The sequence below is a fragment of the Cavia porcellus genome, unplaced genomic scaffold (genome assembly GCF_034190915.1).
Source record: "Cavia porcellus strain 051 isolate PalLab524CR breed Dunkin Hartley unplaced genomic scaffold, mCavPor4.1 scaffold_7, whole genome shotgun sequence".
Lineage (NCBI taxonomy): Eukaryota > Metazoa > Chordata > Mammalia > Rodentia > Caviidae > Cavia > Cavia porcellus.
The window spans coordinates 27,218,165-27,239,690 of NW_026947490.1; the positions used below are offsets into that span (position 1 = coordinate 27,218,165).

Below are 21,526 nucleotides of genomic sequence, written 5' to 3' on the forward strand. Positions count from 1 at the left end.
TTGGGGGGTGAGGGAGCAGAGATTCCATCCCACAGCAGGGACCGGACAATGGAAAGGAGTTTCCTCACAGGCCCTGCCTGTCTCCCAAACAGGTACTTCATGAACATCACCTGGGATAACCGGGACTACTCCTTCAATGAGGACGGCTTCTTGGTGAACCCTTCCTTGGTGGTCATTTCCCTCACCAGAGACAGGACGTGGGAGGTGGTGAGTCACAGGGTCCAGACCCCAAGCACAGGAGAGGGCTGGATTCCGGATCCTCACAGAGGAAGGTTGGAGGGCTTGGATTGGGTGGGGGAGGCAGGACTGGATCCCCAGATCTAAAAGAGGAGGCCTGGATCCCCAAGTCTGAGGGAGGAGACCAGGCCTGGACCCCTGGGTCCTGATGGGAGAACCAAACTGAGGGCCAGGCTCCTGTGTCTGGAAGAGGATGAAGCTGATGGTTCCTAAAAGGAGAAGGGCGTTTATTCCTAAGTTTGAAGGAAAGAAGCAGGGAGACCAAGACTTTCCAGTTCCCTTTCTAGTACCCAGAAAGTCCCCCCAGGAAGGCTGACCCTTCTCTTTGTTAAAGGTGGGCAGCTGGGAACAGCAGACTCTCCGCCTCAAGTACCCGCTGTGGTCCCGCTACGGCCGCTTCCTGCAGCCTGTGGATGACACGCAGCATCTCACGGTGGCCACGCTGGAGGAGAGACCCTTTGTCATTGTGGAGCCTGCTGACCCCATCAGCGGCACCTGCATCCGAGACTCGGTCCCCTGCCGGAGCCAGCTCAACCGAACCCACAGGTGACAGCCCAGGATCCAGGAATTGCAGCTTCAAACGCTCCTCCTGTGAAGCTCGAAATCTTGGTCCCAGCCCCGCAGAGCCCTTCCAGTTTAGTGACTTAGGGGTGCCTCGAATTTCCCCAGGAAGTGCTAACCATAGTTTCAGCCTCGGGGGTCCCTTCCTCCATACTCTCACGTCATGGGGGGAACCTAAGGGAGAAGTCTCTGAGCTCCCCAAACCTGGTCGCTTCCGCAGCCCTCCACAGGACGCTCCCCGCCCAGAAAAGCGGTGCTGCAAGGGCTTCTGCATCGACATTCTGAAGAGACTGGCACACACGATCGGCTTCAGCTACGACCTCTACCTGGTCACAAATGGCAAACACGGAAAGAAGATAGATGGTGTCTGGAACGGCATGATTGGGGAGGTGAGGGGGCGGACCGACAGCGGAAGGGCATGGCCAATAGGAGGACACGCGGCATCAGGAGGGCGGGGCCGCCAGCAAAGTGAGCTTGACAAAGGGGCGGGGTTACGGTTTGGGACGGGGCCTTGAAGGTAGTGGGTCTGGGGGCAGGGAGAGGGTGGGCGGGGCCGGGCAAAGAGGTAGCTCTCCAGGATGAAGGGTCCAGAGTCGTTTCCTGTGCCTTCCCTCCCCACCCAGGTGTTCTACCAACGTGCAGACATGGCCATCGGCTCCCTCACTATCAACGAGGAGCGGTCTGAGATAGTGGACTTTTCCGTGCCCTTCGTGGAGACAGGCATCAGCGTCATGGTGGCCCGTAGCAATGGCACCGTGTCCCCATCCGCCTTCCTCGGTGAGCTGGGGCCCTGGGACAGGGAGCCAGACTTCAGCAAGGATGGAGTAACTGTCCCTAATCATGTGGAGTCAGAAACCCAGGTTCCAAAGGATGTGGGAGTACATCCACATCCCAGCACTCCCAGAGGCTGAAGCAGGAGGGTCTTTCTGGGAGTTCAAGGCCAACCTATGCTGCATAGTGAGACCCTACATGACTCCGGAGATGTGACATCATTTCTGAGACCACATTTCCTAATCTGTAAAATGGGAGAAATCATTTCCCCCTACCAGAAGGAGTTTTATCATGAAATTAAAAGACTGAACTCAGGAGCCTTCTTTCGCCATAACTCATCCCAGCCCTCCTTTTCTATTCATAGTTACAACCTCTTTTCTTAAAGCGAGCCTTCCAAATTGTGTACACTTCAGGCCTCACAAAACCCAAGTCTTCCCCTGGGCCTGAGTGTGAGAGGAAGAGGCGAGATTAGTATGGCTCCAGCACACTATAAGCACTCGAGTCACCCATCTATGTGGCACTGAGTACCTGCTAGGTGCTGGGCTCTGGGCTGCTGGCTAGGACCTAGCACTGAATGAGCCAGACAGATCCTTGCCCTCTAGGAGCTCCAGGGCTCCTCAGGAAGACAGAGGGGAAATTTAAATGGTTACACAGGCCTTTCCACTGGTGACAGACACCGTGAGAAAAGGAGCCAGGGTGAGAGTTGGAGAGAGACCGAGGCTAGAGGGACAGAAGGTGAAGCCTGTGAGACAACAGGCAGACTTTGCAGGACCTCAGATGCTGCCAGCAGAAGTGTGGCTTTTGCCCTTACTGCAGTGACAAGGGTGATTACTCTGGAAGACAGCATGGGGACATAGGGTCACATGTCATCTGCTGTAGGAGCAGGAGGCTAGCAATGAGGCTGCTGCAAGGTCCATGCTGAGAAAGGATGTTGGGTGCAGTAGGGAGGTGGGAATGGAGTGATAGAAGCAGACAGACCAGGGGGTGGGTAGGATGTCGGCCCCAGAGGGGCTGGTAGCTCTGTAGTGGGTTGGGTAGAAATCCCATCTTCTGAGCCAGAGAACTTGGGAGAGATATGCCCAGGGCCCTGGGCAATGGGTCCTCTTCAGCGCCTGCTTGCTCTCCAAAGCTGGAGCAAAACCCTAGGAATGGGAGGACCCGGAAGATGGGGCACCCCTTCCGGTGCATTTTATTTTCTGTAGCTCTGGCAGCCTTTTCCTTGCACTGTACCCGACAGGGCACCCTGAGAAACGCCATATTAGGTCCCTTCCTCCAGGCAGCACAGGGCAGGGTGGTGACAGGGGCAGGTGTCCTGCCAAGTCACCTAGAAGAGGTGACAAGCAGTCCCCAGATGCTGCAGCAACAGCCCAGGGCAATGACCTTGCTGTGACAGGGATGGCTCCGACAGCGTAGGCCTACTTAGCCCTGGGAGGTGAAATTCCTGGGCTCCTGGAGGTGCCGCACAGTTACTGACTGAGAAGGGATGTGAGTGGGGGACAGTTTACTGTGCCAAGCAGGGGAGCCGAGGAGATGAGGTGGGGAGGGTGTAGCTCAAGGATAGTTACAGAGTGGCCCAGTGACAGTGATATGGTCAAGAGAGGAGGGCAGGACAAGGCTTTGTCCTGGGGGTACTGGGAGCCACTGGGAGGGCTGGGGGGGGGCACAGTCACCTCTCAGCCATGTAGGAGTTGGGCTGGAGCTGAGACCCTGAGCCAGGTGTTCCCACGAAGATAGGAAGTGTGCCCACTATGGGCCATGAGAATGGAGAGCCCAACTCGGACCCAGGGGACCCAGCCTTGGGGTAGAGGAGGAGAGGGAGGAGGCAGGCATGGCCTGGGACTGCATGGGTGTGGAACTCTTAATACAGGAGCCTGGGAGCTGGTCTGGGGCAGTGTAGGACATGATGCCCAGAAAATATTTAGGAGACAGCTGAGATTAAGTGTTAAAACCAGAAATGGGGCTGGATGTGATGATGCAGACTATAAACTCAGCACTCCGGAGGCTGAGGCAGGAGGATTTCCATGAGTATCAAACCCAGCCTGGTATCAAACCCAGACTTGAACCCATACTGAGTTCAAGTCTAGCCTGGACTACACAGAGAGACCATGTTTCAAATACCAAACCAAACCAAACACCACAGAAAAGGGTGGGATGGATCCAAGAGACACTGCCTCCCAGGCTTCTGTATGAGCCACGGGGCTGCCCCCAGAACTGGGAACTTCCTTCGCATGTCTTTGTGTTCCCCTTTGCTTGGCTGAGCCATGACACTATCTTCCTTGTCCCCAGAGCCCTACAGCCCTGCTGTGTGGGTGATGATGTTTGTCATGTGCCTCACCGTGGTCGCTGTCACTGTTTTCATCTTCGAGTACCTCAGTCCTGTGGGCTACAACCGCAGCCTGGCCACGGGCAAACGTGAGTGCCATATCTCTTCAGCGCCCTCAATAACACCCTGACCACACATGGAACTACATCTCCCAGTAGCCCTTTGGGGCAGAGCTACAGCCTCAAAGGCCACTGGGAGCTGTAGTTCTCTTTGCTCCCCCAAGAAACAGAATGGACTTGGGGTCCATGTCCCCTCCTGGCTCCCTGCAGGTCCTGGCGGCTCAACATTCACCATTGGGAAATCCATCTGGCTGCTCTGGGCCTTGGTGTTCAATAACTCAGTGCCCGTGGAGAACCCCCGGGGAACCACCAGCAAAATCATGGTGCTGGTGTGGGCCTTCTTCGCTGTCATCTTCCTCGCCAGCTACACAGCCAACCTGGCTGCCTTCATGATCCAGGAGGAATATGTGGACACTGTGTCTGGGCTCAGTGACCGCAAGGTGTGTGGAAAGGGGAGGCAGTGGCTTGGTTGGAGCACTCTGAGCTTGGCAGATGGCTGGCCAGAAGGGCACTCCTCAAGGTCCTTCCCAAGATGAATCCCAGAATGGTAGGCTGGAATGTTCTGATAGAAAGCAGTGTTTTAAAATGGATTTTTAAAATGTTCGGGGCTGGGGATTTAGCTCAGCGGCATAAGCACCTGCCTTGCAAGCAGGCGGTCGTGAGTTCGATCCCTAGTACCGATAAAAAGTTTAAAAAAAAAAAAAAGAGCAAAAAAAAAATGGATTTTTAAAATGTTCAAAGGCTGCTCTAGACTAGTGTGACTCTCAGATAGTAAAACTAGATGGTTCTTTACTTGTTGGTATTGAGATTTGGACCCAAGGCCTTTGCATCAAGCTGAACCTTCCAACTCTTTTTAAATTTTTTCAATTTTGGGGCAGAGTTTCACTAAATTATTAAGTTGCCCAGGCTGGGGTCAAACTTGCCATCCTCCTGCCTCAGCCTCCCAGACTCCTGGAACTACAGGAATATAGCTTATGCAAGGCTCAAAGGATTAATTTTTTGTTTTGTCTCTGTTGGTACCAGGGATTGAACTCAGGACCTCGCACTTGCCAGGCAGGTGCTTGTGCTGCTGAGCTAAATCCCCAGACCAAGGATTAATTTCTGAAACTTCAAATTCATCAAAGACTAGTGCTTTAGTAAAATGCAAGTGTAATGAATTACTAGTAAAGTAAAATTCAAAAGCAAGACATACAAAGGCCAACCCCATATTTTATTTACTGGATTCAACAAACATAAAACTGTCCTGTCCCATGGGTCCAGATGCCAAACCCCATGATTTCTGCTCTTGCCTCATTGTGCTTACAATGTGTTCAGGGACCAGCACTGCACAGAGAGACAGAGAGGTCCACCAGAGTCAGGACCTGTTAGAGGGCTGAGAAACAAGGTAGGTGGGTTGCAATAAGCACTTTTTTCCCCCAACAAGTGGAACAGAATAGTACAGAAATAGATGGTGTTGCGTGTGCCTTACATGGGATGCAGGACCACAGTTTTATGAGACTTTTACTGATAAACACACCCGACCTGAGGGTGGGATGCACCCATCTGGTCACACCTGTTGCTAAAATAGTCTTTGGCTACTGCTGAGCAGATTGGTCAGTGCCAGCTTGGCCTCTGCTGCAGTCCAGTGAGCCTAGGGTTAATGCCCAGCTGCAGGAGCTCCTGGCTTTTCCTGCCTGAGAAGCCATGCATACTGGGTAGGAGGGGAAACTGTACCTGGTATGCTGCCACACATCTGTGATCTCAGCACCTTGGAGGCTAAGGCAGGAGTTCAAGGCCTCCCTGAGCTGAGACTCTGTCTCAGAAAAAAAAAAAAAAAAAAAAAAAAAAAAAACCAAAGAAAAAGAAAAGGAAAAGAATCATGTTTCTTACTGAAGTGAGCAATCTAGGAAACACTTCTGAGACTGGGGCATCTACCAGTTGACAGGGATTCCCCAGAAGTGGGGGGCACCAGGCTCAGGGATGTCCCTGGGGCACAGGCCTCAGTAACTCTGCCTTTTGCTGCAGTTCCAGCGGCCCCAGGAGCAGTACCCGCCCCTGAAGTTTGGGACAGTACCCAACGGCTCCACGGAGAAGAACATCCGCAGCAATTACCCCGACATGCACAGCTACATGGTGCGCTACAACCAGCCACGCGTAGAAGAGGCCCTCACCCAGCTCAAGGCAGGGTCAGTGCAGACACGGGCTGGGCGCAGGGAGGGGAGTGGTACTGAAGCACAGACCTCAGCCCGGGGTGATCAACGGGGGGCGGGGGTCACGGAGATATCTGGCAAGTAGGGTCCAGTGACGTTCCCAGGGTGCAGTAGTTACAGATTTGGGACTACCCTGCTAGGCTCAAATCCTAGCTTTGCCCCTTTAGTGGCTTGGTCCCCTTATGGAAGTGACTAAACTTCTCCGAAGCTCTCCACCTCCTTCTCTGTACTATAGCCTGTCAGGGCATTATAAGAATTAAATTAGTTAGACCACAAAAAAGACCGGACACACCATATCTGCTGATATTATCAGCATTGAACATCAACTCATTAGAGTCAATACTTGGGTTATATCTTTTCTTACATTAGTTTTCTAAATCTTAGTCAAATTTAGTCCCTAAAGTATAGAGGATAGAGGTCCTGGGGTAGGTTTGGCCTTGGTTTCCTGAGCCAAAGCAGGAAAGCAGGTATGGAGGCCATTATGTCATTTCAACCTCCCAAGGCCCACTCCCTGTCACCCTCAATTAGCCAGTCCTTCCTGGGTCTCTGTCATCACCCCTGGCGTGGTTTTAATTGAAAAGGGACCTGGTGAATCTGCTTTAAGGAAGATGGGTGGGTCAGCCCAAGGGTCCAGGTGGGGAGTCTCAGAACCAACTGCAAAAAGCAAAGATAGGCTTTCTGGAAATGGGGAAATCATGCATGCAGTTAGAACTTTTTTACAGGGGCTGGGGATTTAGCTCAGCAGCATAAGTGCCTGCCTTACAAACAGGCAGTCGTGAGTTTGATCCCTGGTACTGATAAAAAGGAAAAAGACAAAAAAAAAACAAAAACAAAACTTTTTTACAAAGCATCAACTCTGTGCCAGGTATGTTACCTGCACTGCATGATACTAATGGGCAGCAAAACACGTCCATTTCTCAGATTGGTTAGAGCTTAAACAGACAGGTCCATCTCTCACAGAAAGCCCAAAGCTGGCAGGACAGCTCAGGGTCACTGCTAACAATCTGAGCTCTTACCAAGCTCACAGCCATAGATCTTTGTGCTCATTGCGGCTGTCTAATGGTCACAAGAAGGCTGCAGCCATTCCATGGAGCACATCCTAGTGCCAGGCAAGAAAAGAATAGAGGATTCTCTGCTGGCAGGGCTTTGCCTTTTTTTTTTTTTTTTTTTTTTTTGGTCTTTTTCCTTTTTATCGGTACCGGGGAGCGAACTCATGACTGCCTGCTTGCAAGGCAGGTGCTTACGCCGCTGAGCTAAATCCCCAGCCCCAGGGCTTTGCCTTTTTATCTGGAAAAATAAGCCACTGATAGGGATTTCTGATGTGTTCCCCAGAACCTCTCCGATGGTACCTCGTAGCTGCAGTGGGAGCTGGAAGTCTATTTCATTAGCCTCCAGCCTGTGTTGTAGAAAAGAGCAAAGGAGGAGAGGGAAAGGTCTTGAGGGCCACAAGATGGTCTCTGTGTGTGCCCTCCAGGGATCCTGCTATTTCTTGTTTCCGATCATGAGAATTTCAGCACCTGCAGGGCCTGCTGTGCTCTCTGCCTCTCCCCAGGCCTTGTTGGGTTTATTTACCTCTCTATTCCTCATCTTCTCCTGGACATGGTCACAGGCTGGGGCACAGGCTTCTGTGACATGAGGCTCTGGATGGGTATGCTGCAAACCTTGGGAGGGTCTGGGGCAAAAGGACAGTGGAGTCTGGTGTGGTGACACACCCCTGTCGTAGCCATACTCGGGAGGCTGAGGCAGGAGAATCCCAAGTTTGAGCTTGGCCTGGGTGACTTAGCAACTTAGTGAGACCCTGTTTCAAAATAAAAGTTACAAATTAAAGATCTGGGGGTGTCACTCAGTGCAAAGGCCCTGGTTCAATCCTCAGTACTGCAGTGGGGGCTCACAGACTCTCACACCATATGGATTTAAACTTGATAAGTTTAAACTGCCAAATAATATATTGCCCCCCCCGCCTTGACAAATATACTGTTCCTTCCTTCCTTTCTCCTCCTCTTTTCTTTCTTGCATATGGAGGTAGGAATTGAACAGAGGGCCTTCTCATGGAGCTACATCCCCTGCCCTCCCTTATTTTGACCCTAGGTCTTGCTAAATCTGAATTTCCTGGGCTGAGCTCAACCTTAAGATTCTTCTGCCTCAGCCTCCCAGAGTGCTGGGATTATGGGTATAACCACCATGCTCTGCTCAAATATATCTTCTTAGCAACCTGAAGGGCTACTAAGTTCCAGTTAAGAAGCCCCAGGACTCTTTTCTCTCAAACTCCCACAACAGAGCTGGACTCCTTGTCCTCCCAGGAGCCGATCCCGTGCCCCTTCCAGCTTCCGGAGGCTGCCACGCTCTTTGGCTCCTGGCCTGAGTCACCCTGACTTCCACTTCCACCAGCACACCTCCTTCTCTGACAGACTGTCTCACCCTCCTCTTCTGTGACTGCCTTGGGCCCACCCGACTCACCCCAGCAGTGGCACCTCATGACCCTCCCTTAGTCCATCTGCAAAGTGTGCTGCCATAGAAAATAACACATTCGTTCCTTGCAGCTATGTAAGACAGGGGCCCACAGATTCCAGGACATAATCTCACCGAGAAAAGTGTATTCTAGGGACCCCCAACCTTGCTCCAGGGGCTCCTCTCTCAAGAGAGAGTCCTAAATAAAAACTGGGCCTCAAGCAAGGCATAGTGGGGCACACCTGTGTCCTAGCACTGGGGAGGCTGAGGCAGGAAGATAGTCAAGTTCCAGGCCAGCCTCAACCTCATAGCAAGACCCTGCCTCAAAAAGCTAAAAAGGTTGGGGGTGGGGTGCACAACAGCACACCTTTGCCCACAGTCTGAGGTGTCGGATGGAGCACAGAACTGGACTTTTCCCCACATTGTGCATTCAGCCATCTATTCCTTCTTTGACAAGTATTTATGGGGTGTCTCCAATGAAGGAGGCTCTCTGCCAGAAGCCTAAGTCCCCGTGTACTTGAAGCCTCCTTTGGAGTGGCAGGGAGGCAGGAACACTCAGTGTTGTTAACATCACGCTCGCCCTGTAAAGTATCCTGGCTCTAAGCAGCTGACCACAGGGATGTCCTTGCCAGGCAGCCTCCTTTCTCCTTTCCCCCTTACAGTCCTGGGTGCTATGGTGGCTCCCACTGCCTGAGAGTTCTGACCAGTCCCCTGGGGACACCAAACAGCAGTAAACTCCAAGGCAGAGGGTGCTGGATTCCTGGGGGTGAAGAGGTACACCCCTTACTCCTGGTGGGCCCTGGGGTAGGCAATTCAGTTCCTGAGCCTTCACTTTTGCCTCTATAGTGGGGCTGGTTTACAACCTCTGTTTATCAAGTGAGGGCAAAACAGTTCAATGTCCTAGCTCCACTGGGGAGACTCTGATTGGGCCAGCACCAGTCAGGTGTCCACAGCAGGACCAATCAGTGGTGGCCAGGGTTGGTCATGTGCTGGACAGGACTGCAGCTCCCATAGAGAGCACAGGTTCTCAGGGGTCCACTTTGCAGGCTCCTTTGGTCAAGGAAAGCCTCGGGTTCTTCCCAGGGCAATGGTGCACATCTGTAATCTCAGCACTCTGGGAGGCTGAGGCAGGAGGATTGAAAATTCTAGCCCTGCCTTCGCAGTTCAACAAGACCCTGTCTCAAAATTTTAAAAAAACATTTTTAAAAGGCACTGAGGATGTAGGTCAGCATGAAGGCCCTCAGTTAAGTGCCAAGTACCACATTACCCATTCCCCCTCCCAAAAAAATGGGTAAGATGTTTTATGTTTGGGGGGGAAGGTCTGATATGTATTGAATATTCACAGTGCTTTTCAGTTTGGATTTGCCATCAGCAGCCGCATCCAGGGGCTGTCATGCTGGACTGGACAGTCCATGCAGAACTCTCTCTCTCTCTCTCTCTCTCTCTCTCTCTCTCTCTCTTTTTTAAAGGGGCTTTAAAAAAAAAAAAAACAAAAAAAAACTATTTTCTTTTTTGGTACCGGAAATCGAATCAGGGCTTTGCACTTACCAGGCAGGCATTGCACTGCTGAGCTACATGCCCGGCTCTAGAACTCTCTTTTGTCTTTTTTGTTATTTTCTTTCCCCTTCTGGGACTTTCCTTTCCTCTCCTCCTTTCCCTTCCTTTCTGTTACCTCACCTGCAAATGTCATTCAGGGGATCCTCCTGCCTTGGGACCTGGGTGAGGGTGGGTCAAGCCCTTGCCTGAGAATTCCATAAATTCCTGGGTTTCCCAGGTTCACCCTGGCTTCAAACTCTTTTTTACTGATTTAATGCACTTTCTGGGCCATCTCACTGGCCTGAGCGTGCTTTCCCTGACACAGCCAACGATATTAGTCAGAATCAGGACCCGCAAAAGCCCCCACTCTGAGTAGGGAAGGGTGGTGCATGCCCGTAACCCCAACAGTGAGGAGGCTGAGGCAGGATGATTGCCCTGGGTGTGAAGCCAGCCTAGGCTACATAGTGAGTTCAAGGCCAGCCTAACTACATAATGACCTCCTGTCTCACAATAAATAAAAAATAGAAGTGGAGTTTCATGATGTATCTTACTTAACCCCATACATTCAAAATCATCCTTGGCCTTGCCACAATAGTCAGTACAAACATGGCCACGACCCTTCCCTTCTGATTCTCCCACACAGTCGGTGTGTGGGCCAGGGCAAAGCTGCCCCCTGAACATCCCCCAGCACCCCAGACTTTCCCATTCCCTCCCCTCACTCCTGCATCCTCCCCAGCCTCCTCCCAGTCTTAGAGCCTGAAGAGCTGACCTGAATGTGACCAGCCAGGCAGACCTACCACCTCCTAATGAGTCCAAATCTGTACCTTCCTTGACTAAAGGAACCTAGGGGACCTGTACTTTCCCCCATACAGACAGCAGCCACATCCCCAGCCTTTACGGAGTGAAAAATAGCTTGAGGCCCCATCGCATGTCTTTGTGTAGATGTTTTCATCATTTATTTTCTTTTAATTTTATTTATTTGTTTATTTATTTTTGGTACCAGGAATTGAACTCAAGACCTCAGGCTTGCCAGAAAGGCACTTATGCCACTGAGCTTAATCCCTGGCCCTATTTTTTTCATCTTTCATTTTTTTTTTTGGTACCGGGGATTAAACCCATGACCTTGCACTTGCCAGGCAGGCACTTGTGCCACTGAGCTAAACCTGCAGCCCCTGTTTTCATCTTTTAAACATGAAATTTTTTTTGAGACAGAGTGTCACGAGGACACTAAGTTGCCCAGGGTAGGCTAGAACTTCCAGTCTTCCTGTCTCACCCCTGCTGGGATGACTGCCATGTGCCACCGGGCCCTGCTAGTTTTTATCTTTTTTAATTGAGATACATCTGTGCGAGGAATGGTGAAAGATGAGCTGTGTATGTTTTCTTGGCCGTTTATACATGCCTACGTTAAGAGTATGGGGACACATCTTTCTCCCTGGAAACTCCCCCTCTACCTTCCAGGGATCGTAGGACATTCCTGTGAGTGACTGTGCCCAAGTTGGGATGACACCTACAGAGGATGGGCAGGGCATCTCTCCCCTTGTGTCTGGTGCATCTCACTCTGCGTTATTACTAGATCGATGGCTCACTGCTGTGGATCTAGCACTGTGTGCAGTCACTAGGTTAGAGCCCAAATCTGCCCTCCTGGAGCCGGCGGCCACACAGCAGCCCCGCACACTCATCCTCAGCTGAGTCCCTGCCCGCCTCTGCCAGCCACACTGGCGTCAGCGGTGCACAGAGTTCTGCTTGTTCTGAGTCCTTGCCAAGGCTTGGTCTGGTTCCCACTGTCCTTTGCATTTACATAGTGCTTATTATGTAGCAAGGTGCGTTCTAACGCACTGAAGTTCCTGATTTGGGTAATTGGTTTGCTAGGGCTGGTGGTATTTGGTCTGAGGGCCCTGGAGACCTGCTGTCCCCTGGCAGCTCCTTGAAAGGGCCTGACAACTGCCCAGCCTCCCTGTCCTTAGCTTGGAGGGGGCAGTGTCTCTGTCCCATGTCTCTTTAGGTCTTCATCGCTCTATGTGTAGCCAGCGGTTCTTGTTTGTTGGTGTGGTTGTTTTTGCAGTACTGGAGCTGGAACCCGAAGCCATCACACTGAGCTACTTTACCAGACCTTGGTTTTTGTCGTCGGTGGTGGTGGTAGTGAGACAAGGTCTCCCTATGTCACTAAATTACCCTGTTCAAATTTATGATCTTCCTGCCTCCGTCGCCTGGAGTGCTGGGGTCACAGGCATGCAGCACCATACCAAGCTGATCATGTCCCCTTCTTATAAAGGCATCAGTCAGATGGACTTTTAGGGCCCACTCCATGCCCTCACAATAGCGCAGTGATCCCCAGAAGGGGCTCATATTACAGAGAAGGAAGGAGCTCATGTTACAGAGAAGGTCGTATGCTGAGGAACTGACGGCCGGGACTTTGATTTGCGAATTTTGCAAGGGGGACCGTGGGTGTGGTGGATATTCTGAGAGGCTAAAGTGCAGCAAGATCCTTGAAGCTGCCAGGCTGCAGGGCTGGGACTTGAACCTTGGCCGGCTGGTGGCTCGTCCCTCGGCCTGGCTACCTCAGGTGAACAGAGAGAACCACGGCCACTCCCAGGAGCTTTGAGGCCTCACAAAGGACACCTGAGTACCTTGCTCTCCCCTCTTGCTCCGATTTCCTGCTTCCGCTGGATTCTTTTTGCCCCAATAACCCTTTTTACAGTTTTTCCCCCCTAGTTTTTAGCTCTATTTTTATCAGTTGTCTATCCAGAGAAATGCAAGAGTTTTGTTTTGTTTTGTTTTTTTCTTTTTTCTGGTACCGGGGATCGAACTCACGACCACCTGCTTGCAAAGCAGGTGCTTATGCCGCTGAGCTAAATCCCCAGCCCAAGAGTTTTAAAACATGAAAAGCAGCTGTCTCCCCTAAGCTTACCCCTCCTGCGCCCAACCCGGAAGAATCTGCTTCCCCTCTATACTGGATCATTTTGCCACGTATCTCCCTAGTCCTAAATACCTCAGTTTCCTCTGGATTTGCTTCCCTTAGTACTAGGGATTAAGCCCAGGGCCTTTGTACTAAGCAACATCCCCAGACCCTTTCTAAAAATTTTTTATTACTTTTTTCTGTGCCAGAGATTGAACTCACAGCCTTGCGCTTACCAGGCAAGTGCTTGAGCTGCTGAGCTAAATCCCCATTTTTTTTGGACAGGATTTTGCTAAATTACCCAGGCATGAACTTGCAATCCTCCTGCCTCAGCCTCCCACAGTGCTGGATGACAGGTCATGTGTCACCTCACCCAGCTACAGTTTTTCAATTTTATCTTTTTTTTTTTTTTTTTTGAGACAGGGTCTCCCAATGCGGTTCAGGCTGGCCTTGAGCTCACTTTGTAGCTCAGGCTGGTCTCTTACTCCTTCCCTCCTGCCTCAGCCTCCTGAGTGCTGGGATTACAGGCATGAGCCACCACGCCCTGCTCTAGTTTTTCAATTTTAGGCAGCTTCCATTTACTTCTCACTATGGAAGGCACACACTTGTGCACTGATATTTAAATCAATCTAGCTTCCTGCATTGTGATTCTAACTAGATGAATATCCAGTGTTTACATATTATGACTGTAAATGCTCCCACAGCTAAACCACAATTACTTTCCATTTCTACACAGTCTTAGTTTTTCCTATAATTAATACAGTAATTGTCTTTTTTTTCCTTCAGTCATTAAGTGTCGGAGTTTCCTTTGTGTTTAATTAATTCAAGCCGAAATTCTGTTAACTATGTGAATCTCTTCTTACGCTTAAAAGCATCAAATGGTCTATCAGTTTCCTCTCACTAAAAAGGTTTCTGTTTTGGACTCTGGGGCTGCTATAGGCAGGTACATCAAGGCCGTTTTAGGGGTCACCATTTGCATTCCTCCAGATTTGAATTCTATGTTATCACAATGGTTTTGTTTTCCTCCGCGTTTTTTCTTTTTCTTTTTCTTTTCTTTCTTCTTCTTCTTTTTTTTTTTTTTTGGTTTTGGTTTTGGTGGTTTTTGAAACAGTCTAGTTCAAGCTGATCCTCCTGTCTCAGCCTCCCAAGTGGTAGAATTACAGGTGTGTGCCACTATACCCAGCTTTTTTTTTTCTCATTACCATACAAATTTCTAACGTTTCTGGGTCTTGCTCCCTTGTTCTTTTGAGTGTCCAGACAAAAGGTGCTGAAACTCCCACAGAGGGTATCAGTCTCTCCCCCAGCAATATGGCATATGGATGCAAAAGAAAGACAGAATTCTGCAGTTGAGGAGCTCTGGGAGGACCCGCAGGGCTACGGAACAAAGGGCCATAAGTCCAAGAACTCATGGCTTTTATTGGTATCAATCAGGGAGGTGGGTGGGGGGTCTCGGCAGAATGCTGGAGAAGAGAACTTTGCAGGCCCTGACTGTAAGGAGAAACAGAGCACCTTTGCACCAAGCACAGAGGGCCCCCAATTAGCAGTGCAACAGATAGTTTGATACATGCAAGGCTGGCACCTGTACTGCCAGTAAGGTATAATTCTTTATCTCATGTCATAAGCCCTAGAATCTCACAGGCTCTTGCTCTGTCATTCCAATTCCTAACCTTCGTATGTGGCCTGTTTTTCTTCCCCTTCTCCTCATTTACTGGTAATAGGCCTTCATCTATTTTTTTTTTTTTTTGTCTTTTTCATTTTTATCGGTACCAGGGATCGAACTCATGACCACCTGCTTGCAAGGTGCTTATGCCACTGAGCTAAATCCCCAGCCCCGCCTTCACCTATTTTCCTTGGGGTGTCTTTTAGTCATTTGTGTGTCATGCCATTTGTTCTGACTGAGAACATTTCTCTGATTTTCCCACCTTCTTTCCTGTCCTGGACAGTTTTTCCCTCTTGTTCATTTCTTTTATTTCTGGAACTCATCTGAGTTTGCTATTGAATTTGATGGACGGTCCATTTCTTTTATTCTGCCTTTCTGTTTTACTTCCTGATTTTCATTTTTCTTCCACCCCTTAGTTAAGCTTTTCATTTCTGCTTACCTATGTGATTGTGTGTGTGTCTATATTTATAGTGCTAGTACTATATAGACAATACCTCTACCACTGAACCATACCCCTCGCCAAGCACATTTTTAATTTCTTCTTCTTTTTTGGTTTCTCAGTTGTTATGGTATTTTTATAAATTTCACAGTATACTATTCTATAGAATCTTATTCATGGTTCAAATCTCAATATCTTGTCTTATTTCTCTGATGATATTATGAGTAGTTTTAAAAAGTATTCTTCACACTGTGCATACCATGTTTCTACTCAGTCCTTTTGGGTTCAGGTTGCTGTCTACCTGATGTCCAGTGACCTTGGGCAGCCTGCTCGTGGTGGGGCTGAGGTTTGACATTCCCAGTGGCTATTCCAGGAGGGCACGAGGGATTTGTTGATTATGAACTCCATGTAGGGTAATCAGGACCATATTTATCAGGGCATTGCCAATGTTAGTAGTTTTTGGTCTCTTCTTGGGATATACATGAGATATGGTCAAAATACACAGGGAAAGTTTAAACTGTTAAACCATTAAAAACCCATTACCATTACATCTCTTTAAACTGCTCCTCCTGCCTTCAAATATGTTCAGCCCGTCATCCGGGTCCCTTTATGAAGCAGTTCTGGAAGCCCTCTTGCCTGAGTGTCTTCACAAGGTGTGATCAAAAATCAGCAAATGCTGGTCCTCAGCACCACCCAGTGGAAAGGCAGGCAGCTAAGAGCATCATGCTGGCCTCACCACCACTTGGTTCTCCAGATCGGACCTCATGTAACTTCTGGCTCTTCCCCAAAGTCAAAATGACCAGGAAAGGGAAATGTTTCTAGTTTATTCAGGACATCAAGGCAGCCATAACAGTGCAACTGAAGACATGAAAGACCTCTGACCTGGCATAGTGGCACACGCCTATGATTACAATCCCAGCACTTGGGAGGCTAAGGCAGGAGGAGTATCACTTTGAATGCCTTAAGTTCCAGGCCAGGCTGGGCTACACAGTGAGTTCAAGGTCAGCTTGAAGTGAGACCTTGTCTCAAAAAACCAATAATAATAATTTTAAAAAGGCCTAGACTTGTGCAGCCCAATATGGCAGCCACCAGCTTCTGATCATCAATGTTACTACGGAACCAGACTTTTAATTAAAATTGAAATGCAGAGTCAGAGGTGGCTAGTGATCCCCACTGGGAATAGTGCAAGAAAATTCCATCCGGTGAGGCACAAGGAGCCTGGCAGCCTTGGGGCTTTGGCAGGCAGCTCACTTTGCTGCTGAGGCGGCAGCCGCCTCCCAGGAGGGCAAGGAAAGGCAGCTAGGGGAGAAGGGAAACAGGGCTTCCCCGCCAGCCAGCATCTGCCTGCCGCCCAGTGAGGTCAGCTGCACACACAGGAGAGGCAAAAAGGAAACATCCAATGCCTTTCCCCTAAAGCTGTTTTTCAGTTTCTGTCAGAGTTAAAACATGCACGTGCACACACCTCAGGCATGTGCAGCCTGGAAGTCCCTGCTGCTTTCTCTATGGAGGACAGCTTCTGGCATCTTTCCCCAATACCACGGCCTTAGTTCTGAGGCCCCGCCCACTGCCTATCAGGGGTCTTAATTCATTGATTGGCCTTTTGTTGCTGTTGTCTTGTTTTTAATACTGGGTATCACTATGTAGTTCAGACTGGCCTTGAATTCACTGTGGAGCCCAGGCCTCCCAAATTACTGGGACTATAGGCGTGTACCACCACAGCCAGCCTTTTATTTATTTATTTATGTGTTTATTTATTTTGTCTTTTTGAGACAGGGTCTCATTATGAGTTCAAGTTGGCCTTGAACTCACTTTGTAACCCAAATTGGCATTGAACTTAGAGATCTTCCTGCCTCAGCCTCCTGCGACTACAGTGCAGACCACTGCATGTAGCTCACTCAGTGACTCATTAGGCACCACCTGTGTGCTGGTCCTTCACACCCCACGAACAGAGCTCTGAACCAGGCCAACTAGTAGTCTGCCCTCATGGAATTCAAAGCCAGTGAAGGGAGGTGAACAATATACCAGCTGGCATTTTATGGTGTGTGACAAGGCACAGATGCTTACACACCCAAACAAGGCAGGGTGAGTGAGTGGAAAGCCTGAGGAGGAGGCCCAGGGCCTGGAATGGAGCACTGCAGGTGTGGTGGGAAGCCTGGAAAAGGGAGAGGATGTTTGTAAAAAGAGGAGAGTGAGATAGGGCTGCCAGAGGTGACTTAGGTCACACTAAGCGGAGAGCCAGGGAGGGACCAGCATCAGCTCCAGTATTAAGACCTCTGGATGCATGTGAGCAGGGAATTATAATTTCCCCACAAACCTCCAAAGGCTGCAGGAAACACACTGGGTTTTCATAGTGATTTAAGAACTAGGAGGAGGAGGGAGCTGGAGTCTTGGATGGGATGGAGGCAGGCATTATACAACCCAGAACAAAGCCATCCATTCAAGGGTTCACTAGGCTGGGGGTGTGGAGGCCTGGGCTTTGGTACCGAGCTGTGGGAGCTGTGGGATCCGCCTTCAGAACGTTCCTCCACCGTTCCTAGCTTATAGCTTTCCCTAAAAGGCTCCTTGAGTCCCTCTCACTTTAAATTCTTCCCACTTAAAACGGAAGAGCAATTCACCTTTTGCCCCCAAGGGCATTTTCCTAAACAAAGAGAAACCTGGAGAGAAATTACAGTTTGCCTACTAGGCAGAAGTGCCCCAGGCAGTGGCAGTATTTTTCTCGCCTGTATATCCGGTTCCAGGTGTCAGCTGGGATCTCCCAGCTAATTTAGCAGGGCCAGGAGCTTTGGGATGGTGACTCCCTTCCCACCACCAGCTCAGTGTGCTTGGCTCCACCTCCTTGCACCATTTGGCTCCAGCCACTTAGCCTGGGGAGCCGGTACCTCACTGAATCTCCCACTCAGGGTGCATGGTTAACACAGACCCTTTTCTTCCTTTCCACACACAGATGTTTATGGGTGAGCACAGGAGTGTGCAGCCAGGGCTTCTGGGGAGGCTGAGGATGCAGGAGGATTTACATCAACAGACAGGGGTGTAGTTCAATGCAGGCAGGCTTGCCTAATATTTGACAAGCCCTAGTTTTAATCCCTACCACTGGTGGGGTGGGTTTAACCAAAACCAAACAAACCAACTCAGACAGATTAGCAAACCAAAAATCAAGGTTAAAGCCAGGAAGGGTGGTGCTTGCCTGCAACCCCAGCACTCTGGTAGGCTGGGCAGTCTCTAGGGGCTGGAGGCCAGCCTAGCCTGTTCAGTGAGTTCAAGGTCATTCTGAACTACTGTAATAGGCCAGTCTCCAAAGAAACAAAAAAAACACTGACAACAAGGACCATTTCTCCAGCACCTCCTTTGCATTAAGCAATGTCTAACCTTAGCAACCTTAGAATGGAGATGTTGCATTTACATTTTTCAGATGGTGAAGCAAAAGGCACTAGTGAGATTTCAGAGCAGGAGAGGCTGGCATGAGCCAGGCCTCACTAGGCCGCTGGGTGAGTGAGCGATGTGGGCTGACCCTGCCCTTCATGCAATCCTATCCTCAGGAAGCTGGATGCTTTCATCTATGATGCCGCTGTGCTCAACTACATGGCCCGAAAGGACGAGGGCTGCAAGTTGGTCACCATCGGCTCCGGCAAGGTCTTCGCCACCACAGGCTATGGCATCGCTTTGCACAAAGGCTCCCGCTGGAAGCGGCCCATCGATCTGGCACTCCTGCAGTTCCTGGGGGACGGTGGGGCTGCCTGCAAGGATTTCTGCCCAGGGGGTGGGGAGAGACAGGACCGGTGGGTCCTGCGAATGTAGGGAATGAAGACCTGGGTGCTAGGCCCAGGAGCAGAAGGGAAGGGGACTGGACTCCCATACCCAAGGGCAAGACCTCAGAAGATGCTCACAGCAGGTGACCCCTATCCCCTTCCCCAGATGAGATCGAGATGCTGGAGCGACTGTGGCTCTCTGGGATCTGCCACAACGACAAGATCGAGGTGATGAGCAGCAAGCTGGACATCGACAACATGGCCGGGGTTTTCTACATGTTGCTAGTGGCCATGGGCCTGTCCCTGCTGGTCTTCGCCTGGGAGCACCTGGTGTACTGGCGCCTGCGGCACTGCCTGGGGCCCACGCACCGCATGGACTTCCTGCTGGCCTTCTCCAGGGTATGCGGGAGAGGGCAGACGCGGGACCGGGAGATACAGGTGGGGAGGGGAGGCCCGGAAACTGGTGGTGGCGGGAGACCCCGGCCACCAGGGGCCGGGGAGGGAAGCCCCGCGCTAATCCGCGCTCCGGCCTGCAGGGTATGTACAGCTGCTGCAGCGCCGAGGCCGCCCCGCCGCCTGCCAAGCCGCCGCCGCCGCCACAGCCCTTGCCCAGCCCCGCCTACCCCGCGGCGCGCCCCGCGCCTGGCCCCGCGCCTTTCGTGCCCCGCGAGCGCGCCGCCGTGGATCGCTGGCGCCGGGCCAAGGGCGCAGGGCCCCCGGGGGGCGCGGGCCTGGCCGACGGCTTCCACCGCTACTACGGCCCCATCGAGCCGCAGGGCCTGGGCCTGGGCGAGGCGCGGGGGACGGCCCGGGGAGCGGCCGGGCGTCCACTGTCGCCGCCGGCTACGCAGCCCCCGCAGAAACCGCCGCCCTCCTACTTCGCCATCGTGCGCGACAAGGAGCCGGCCGACTCCGCCTCGGGCGCCTTTCCCGGGTTCCCGTCGCCGCCCGCGCCTCCCGCCACCGCCTCCGCCGCCGCTGCCGCCGTCGGGCCGCCGCTGTGCCGCCTGGCCTTCGAGGACGAGAGCCCGCCGGCGCCGGCGCGGTGGCCGCGCGCGGACCCCGAGAGTCAACCGCTGCTGGGCCCGGGCGCAGGTGGCGCAGGGGCCGCAGGCAGCGCGGGCGGTGGGGTCCCGGCCGCTCCGCCTCCGTGCCGTGCCGCGCCGCCGCCCTGCCCGTACCTCGACCTCGAGCCGTCGCCGTCGGACTCGGAGGACTCGGAGAGCCTGGGCGGCGCGTCGCTGGGCGGCCTGGAGCCCTGGTGGTTCGCCGACTTCCCTTACCCGTACGCTGAGCGCTTCGGACCGCCGCCTGGTCGCTACTGGTCGGTCGACAAGCTTGGGGGCTGGCGCGCCGGTAGCTGGGACTACCTGCCCCCGCGCACCGGGCCCGCCGCCTGGCACTGCCGCCACTGCGCCAGCCTGGAGCTGCTGCCACCGCCACGCCACCTCAGCTGCTCACACGACGGCCTGGACGGCGGCTGGTGGGCGCCGCCGCCCCCACCGTGGGCCGCGGGGCCCCCGCCCCGGCACCGGGCGCGCTGCGGATGCCCTCGGTCACACCCGCATCGCCCGCGCGCCTCGCATCGCGCGCAGGCGGCGCCCCACCACCACCGGCACCGGCGCTCCGCGGGGGGCTGGGACCTCCCGCCGCCCGCGCCCACCTCGCGCTCGCTGGAGGACCTCAGCTCATGTCCCCGCGCCGCGCCCGCACGCAGGCTCACTGGGCCCTCGCGCCACGCGCGCCGGTGCCCGCACGCTGCGCACTGGGGGCCGCCGCTGCCCACCGCGCCCCACCGGAGACACCGGGGCGGGGAGCTGGGCACGCGCAGGGGCTCGGCGCACTTCTCCAGCCTCGAGTCCGAGGTATGACTTGGCCCCGGGGGCCCTGTCGCCCCCTCGGTCAGCGCAGGCCACGGCCCGAGGAGGCGCGCGCAGTGGACAGGACCCACGTGGATTGGGGAGGAACCACAGGCAACTGGCCGGACCCCGCTTGGAGCAGCGTCCTGCGCCCCCTCGCACTGGGGGATCACGAGCCAGAGGGGATCTGGTCTGCCAGATCTCACCCAGCCAGAGAGCAAAGGGGGGGAGGGGGTCTTGGAGCCTACCCGACATTTTTTTAAAACCCGACAAGGGCTTTTTAACGTCACCAGAGGGGGCGGCAGGTGGAGGGTCGCGCCCCGCCCTGCCCCCACGCTCGGGGCTGTGGCCCCCACATCACTGTGCAGCTTCCCGGCCCCAGCCACGCCTCCGGGGAAGCCCGTTTTTAACCTTTCATCCATCGGGACTCAAAACTGTGAGACGCATTCGCCAAACTGTGACCCCAGACCTTTGCCCCGCCACACAGAAACCCCCGACCCCAGACTGTGACTTCCTCCAACACCTAAATGGTCTTCTGACCCCAGACTGTGCCCCGAATCCCAGACCGTAACCTTGATGTCAAACCGTGACAGCCCCCTCCTTTACCATCCTCGTCGGTTTTTCCCTATTTTGACCTAGGACCTATCCCCCAACTGAAGCCCCGCCTTCCCCTCCCAGGTTGATCCCAGCCCCCTTCAGCCTAAACTTCCCACCTTTCCCACCACCAGCACCAGCCCAGGTGCCACCAACCACATCCTCTCCAAATCCAGTCCTAATTTGTCACCATTCAGTGATGATCCAG

At 52.6% G+C, this 21,526-nt stretch overlaps 1 protein-coding gene and 1 long non-coding RNA gene across 3 annotated transcripts in view; one reads left to right on the plus strand and one right to left on the minus strand.

The window, feature by feature from the left end:
• Grin2d (glutamate ionotropic receptor NMDA type subunit 2D) overlaps nucleotides 1–20,920 on the plus strand; it is a 35,671-nt gene extending 14,751 nt beyond the window's left edge. For both annotated transcript variants that reach the window (XM_063253012.1, XM_063253013.1), the window contains 10 exons: nucleotides 93–207; nucleotides 572–783; nucleotides 1,019–1,187; nucleotides 1,422–1,575; nucleotides 3,856–3,981; nucleotides 4,162–4,391; nucleotides 5,956–6,116; nucleotides 18,656–18,843; nucleotides 19,032–19,264; nucleotides 19,402–20,920. In XM_063253012.1, the coding sequence (XP_063109082.1) occupies nucleotides 93–207; nucleotides 572–783; nucleotides 1,019–1,187; nucleotides 1,422–1,575; nucleotides 3,856–3,981; nucleotides 4,162–4,391; nucleotides 5,956–6,116; nucleotides 18,656–18,843; nucleotides 19,032–19,264; nucleotides 19,402–20,736 (2,923 nt within the window). In that variant the 3' untranslated portion in view covers nucleotides 20,737–20,920. The remainder of the gene's footprint in view (nucleotides 1–92; nucleotides 208–571; nucleotides 784–1,018; nucleotides 1,188–1,421; nucleotides 1,576–3,855; nucleotides 3,982–4,161; nucleotides 4,392–5,955; nucleotides 6,117–18,655; nucleotides 18,844–19,031; nucleotides 19,265–19,401) is intronic.
• LOC134476887 (uncharacterized) lies at nucleotides 204–20,235 on the minus strand. Its single transcript, XR_010048670.1, has 4 exons — nucleotides 20,047–20,235; nucleotides 1,003–1,588; nucleotides 555–679; nucleotides 204–446 (listed from the first exon to the last, which is right to left on the minus strand). It is a non-coding gene; the product is annotated as an uncharacterized LOC134476887 (long non-coding RNA).
• Nucleotides 20,921–21,526: the final 606 nt, after the last annotated feature.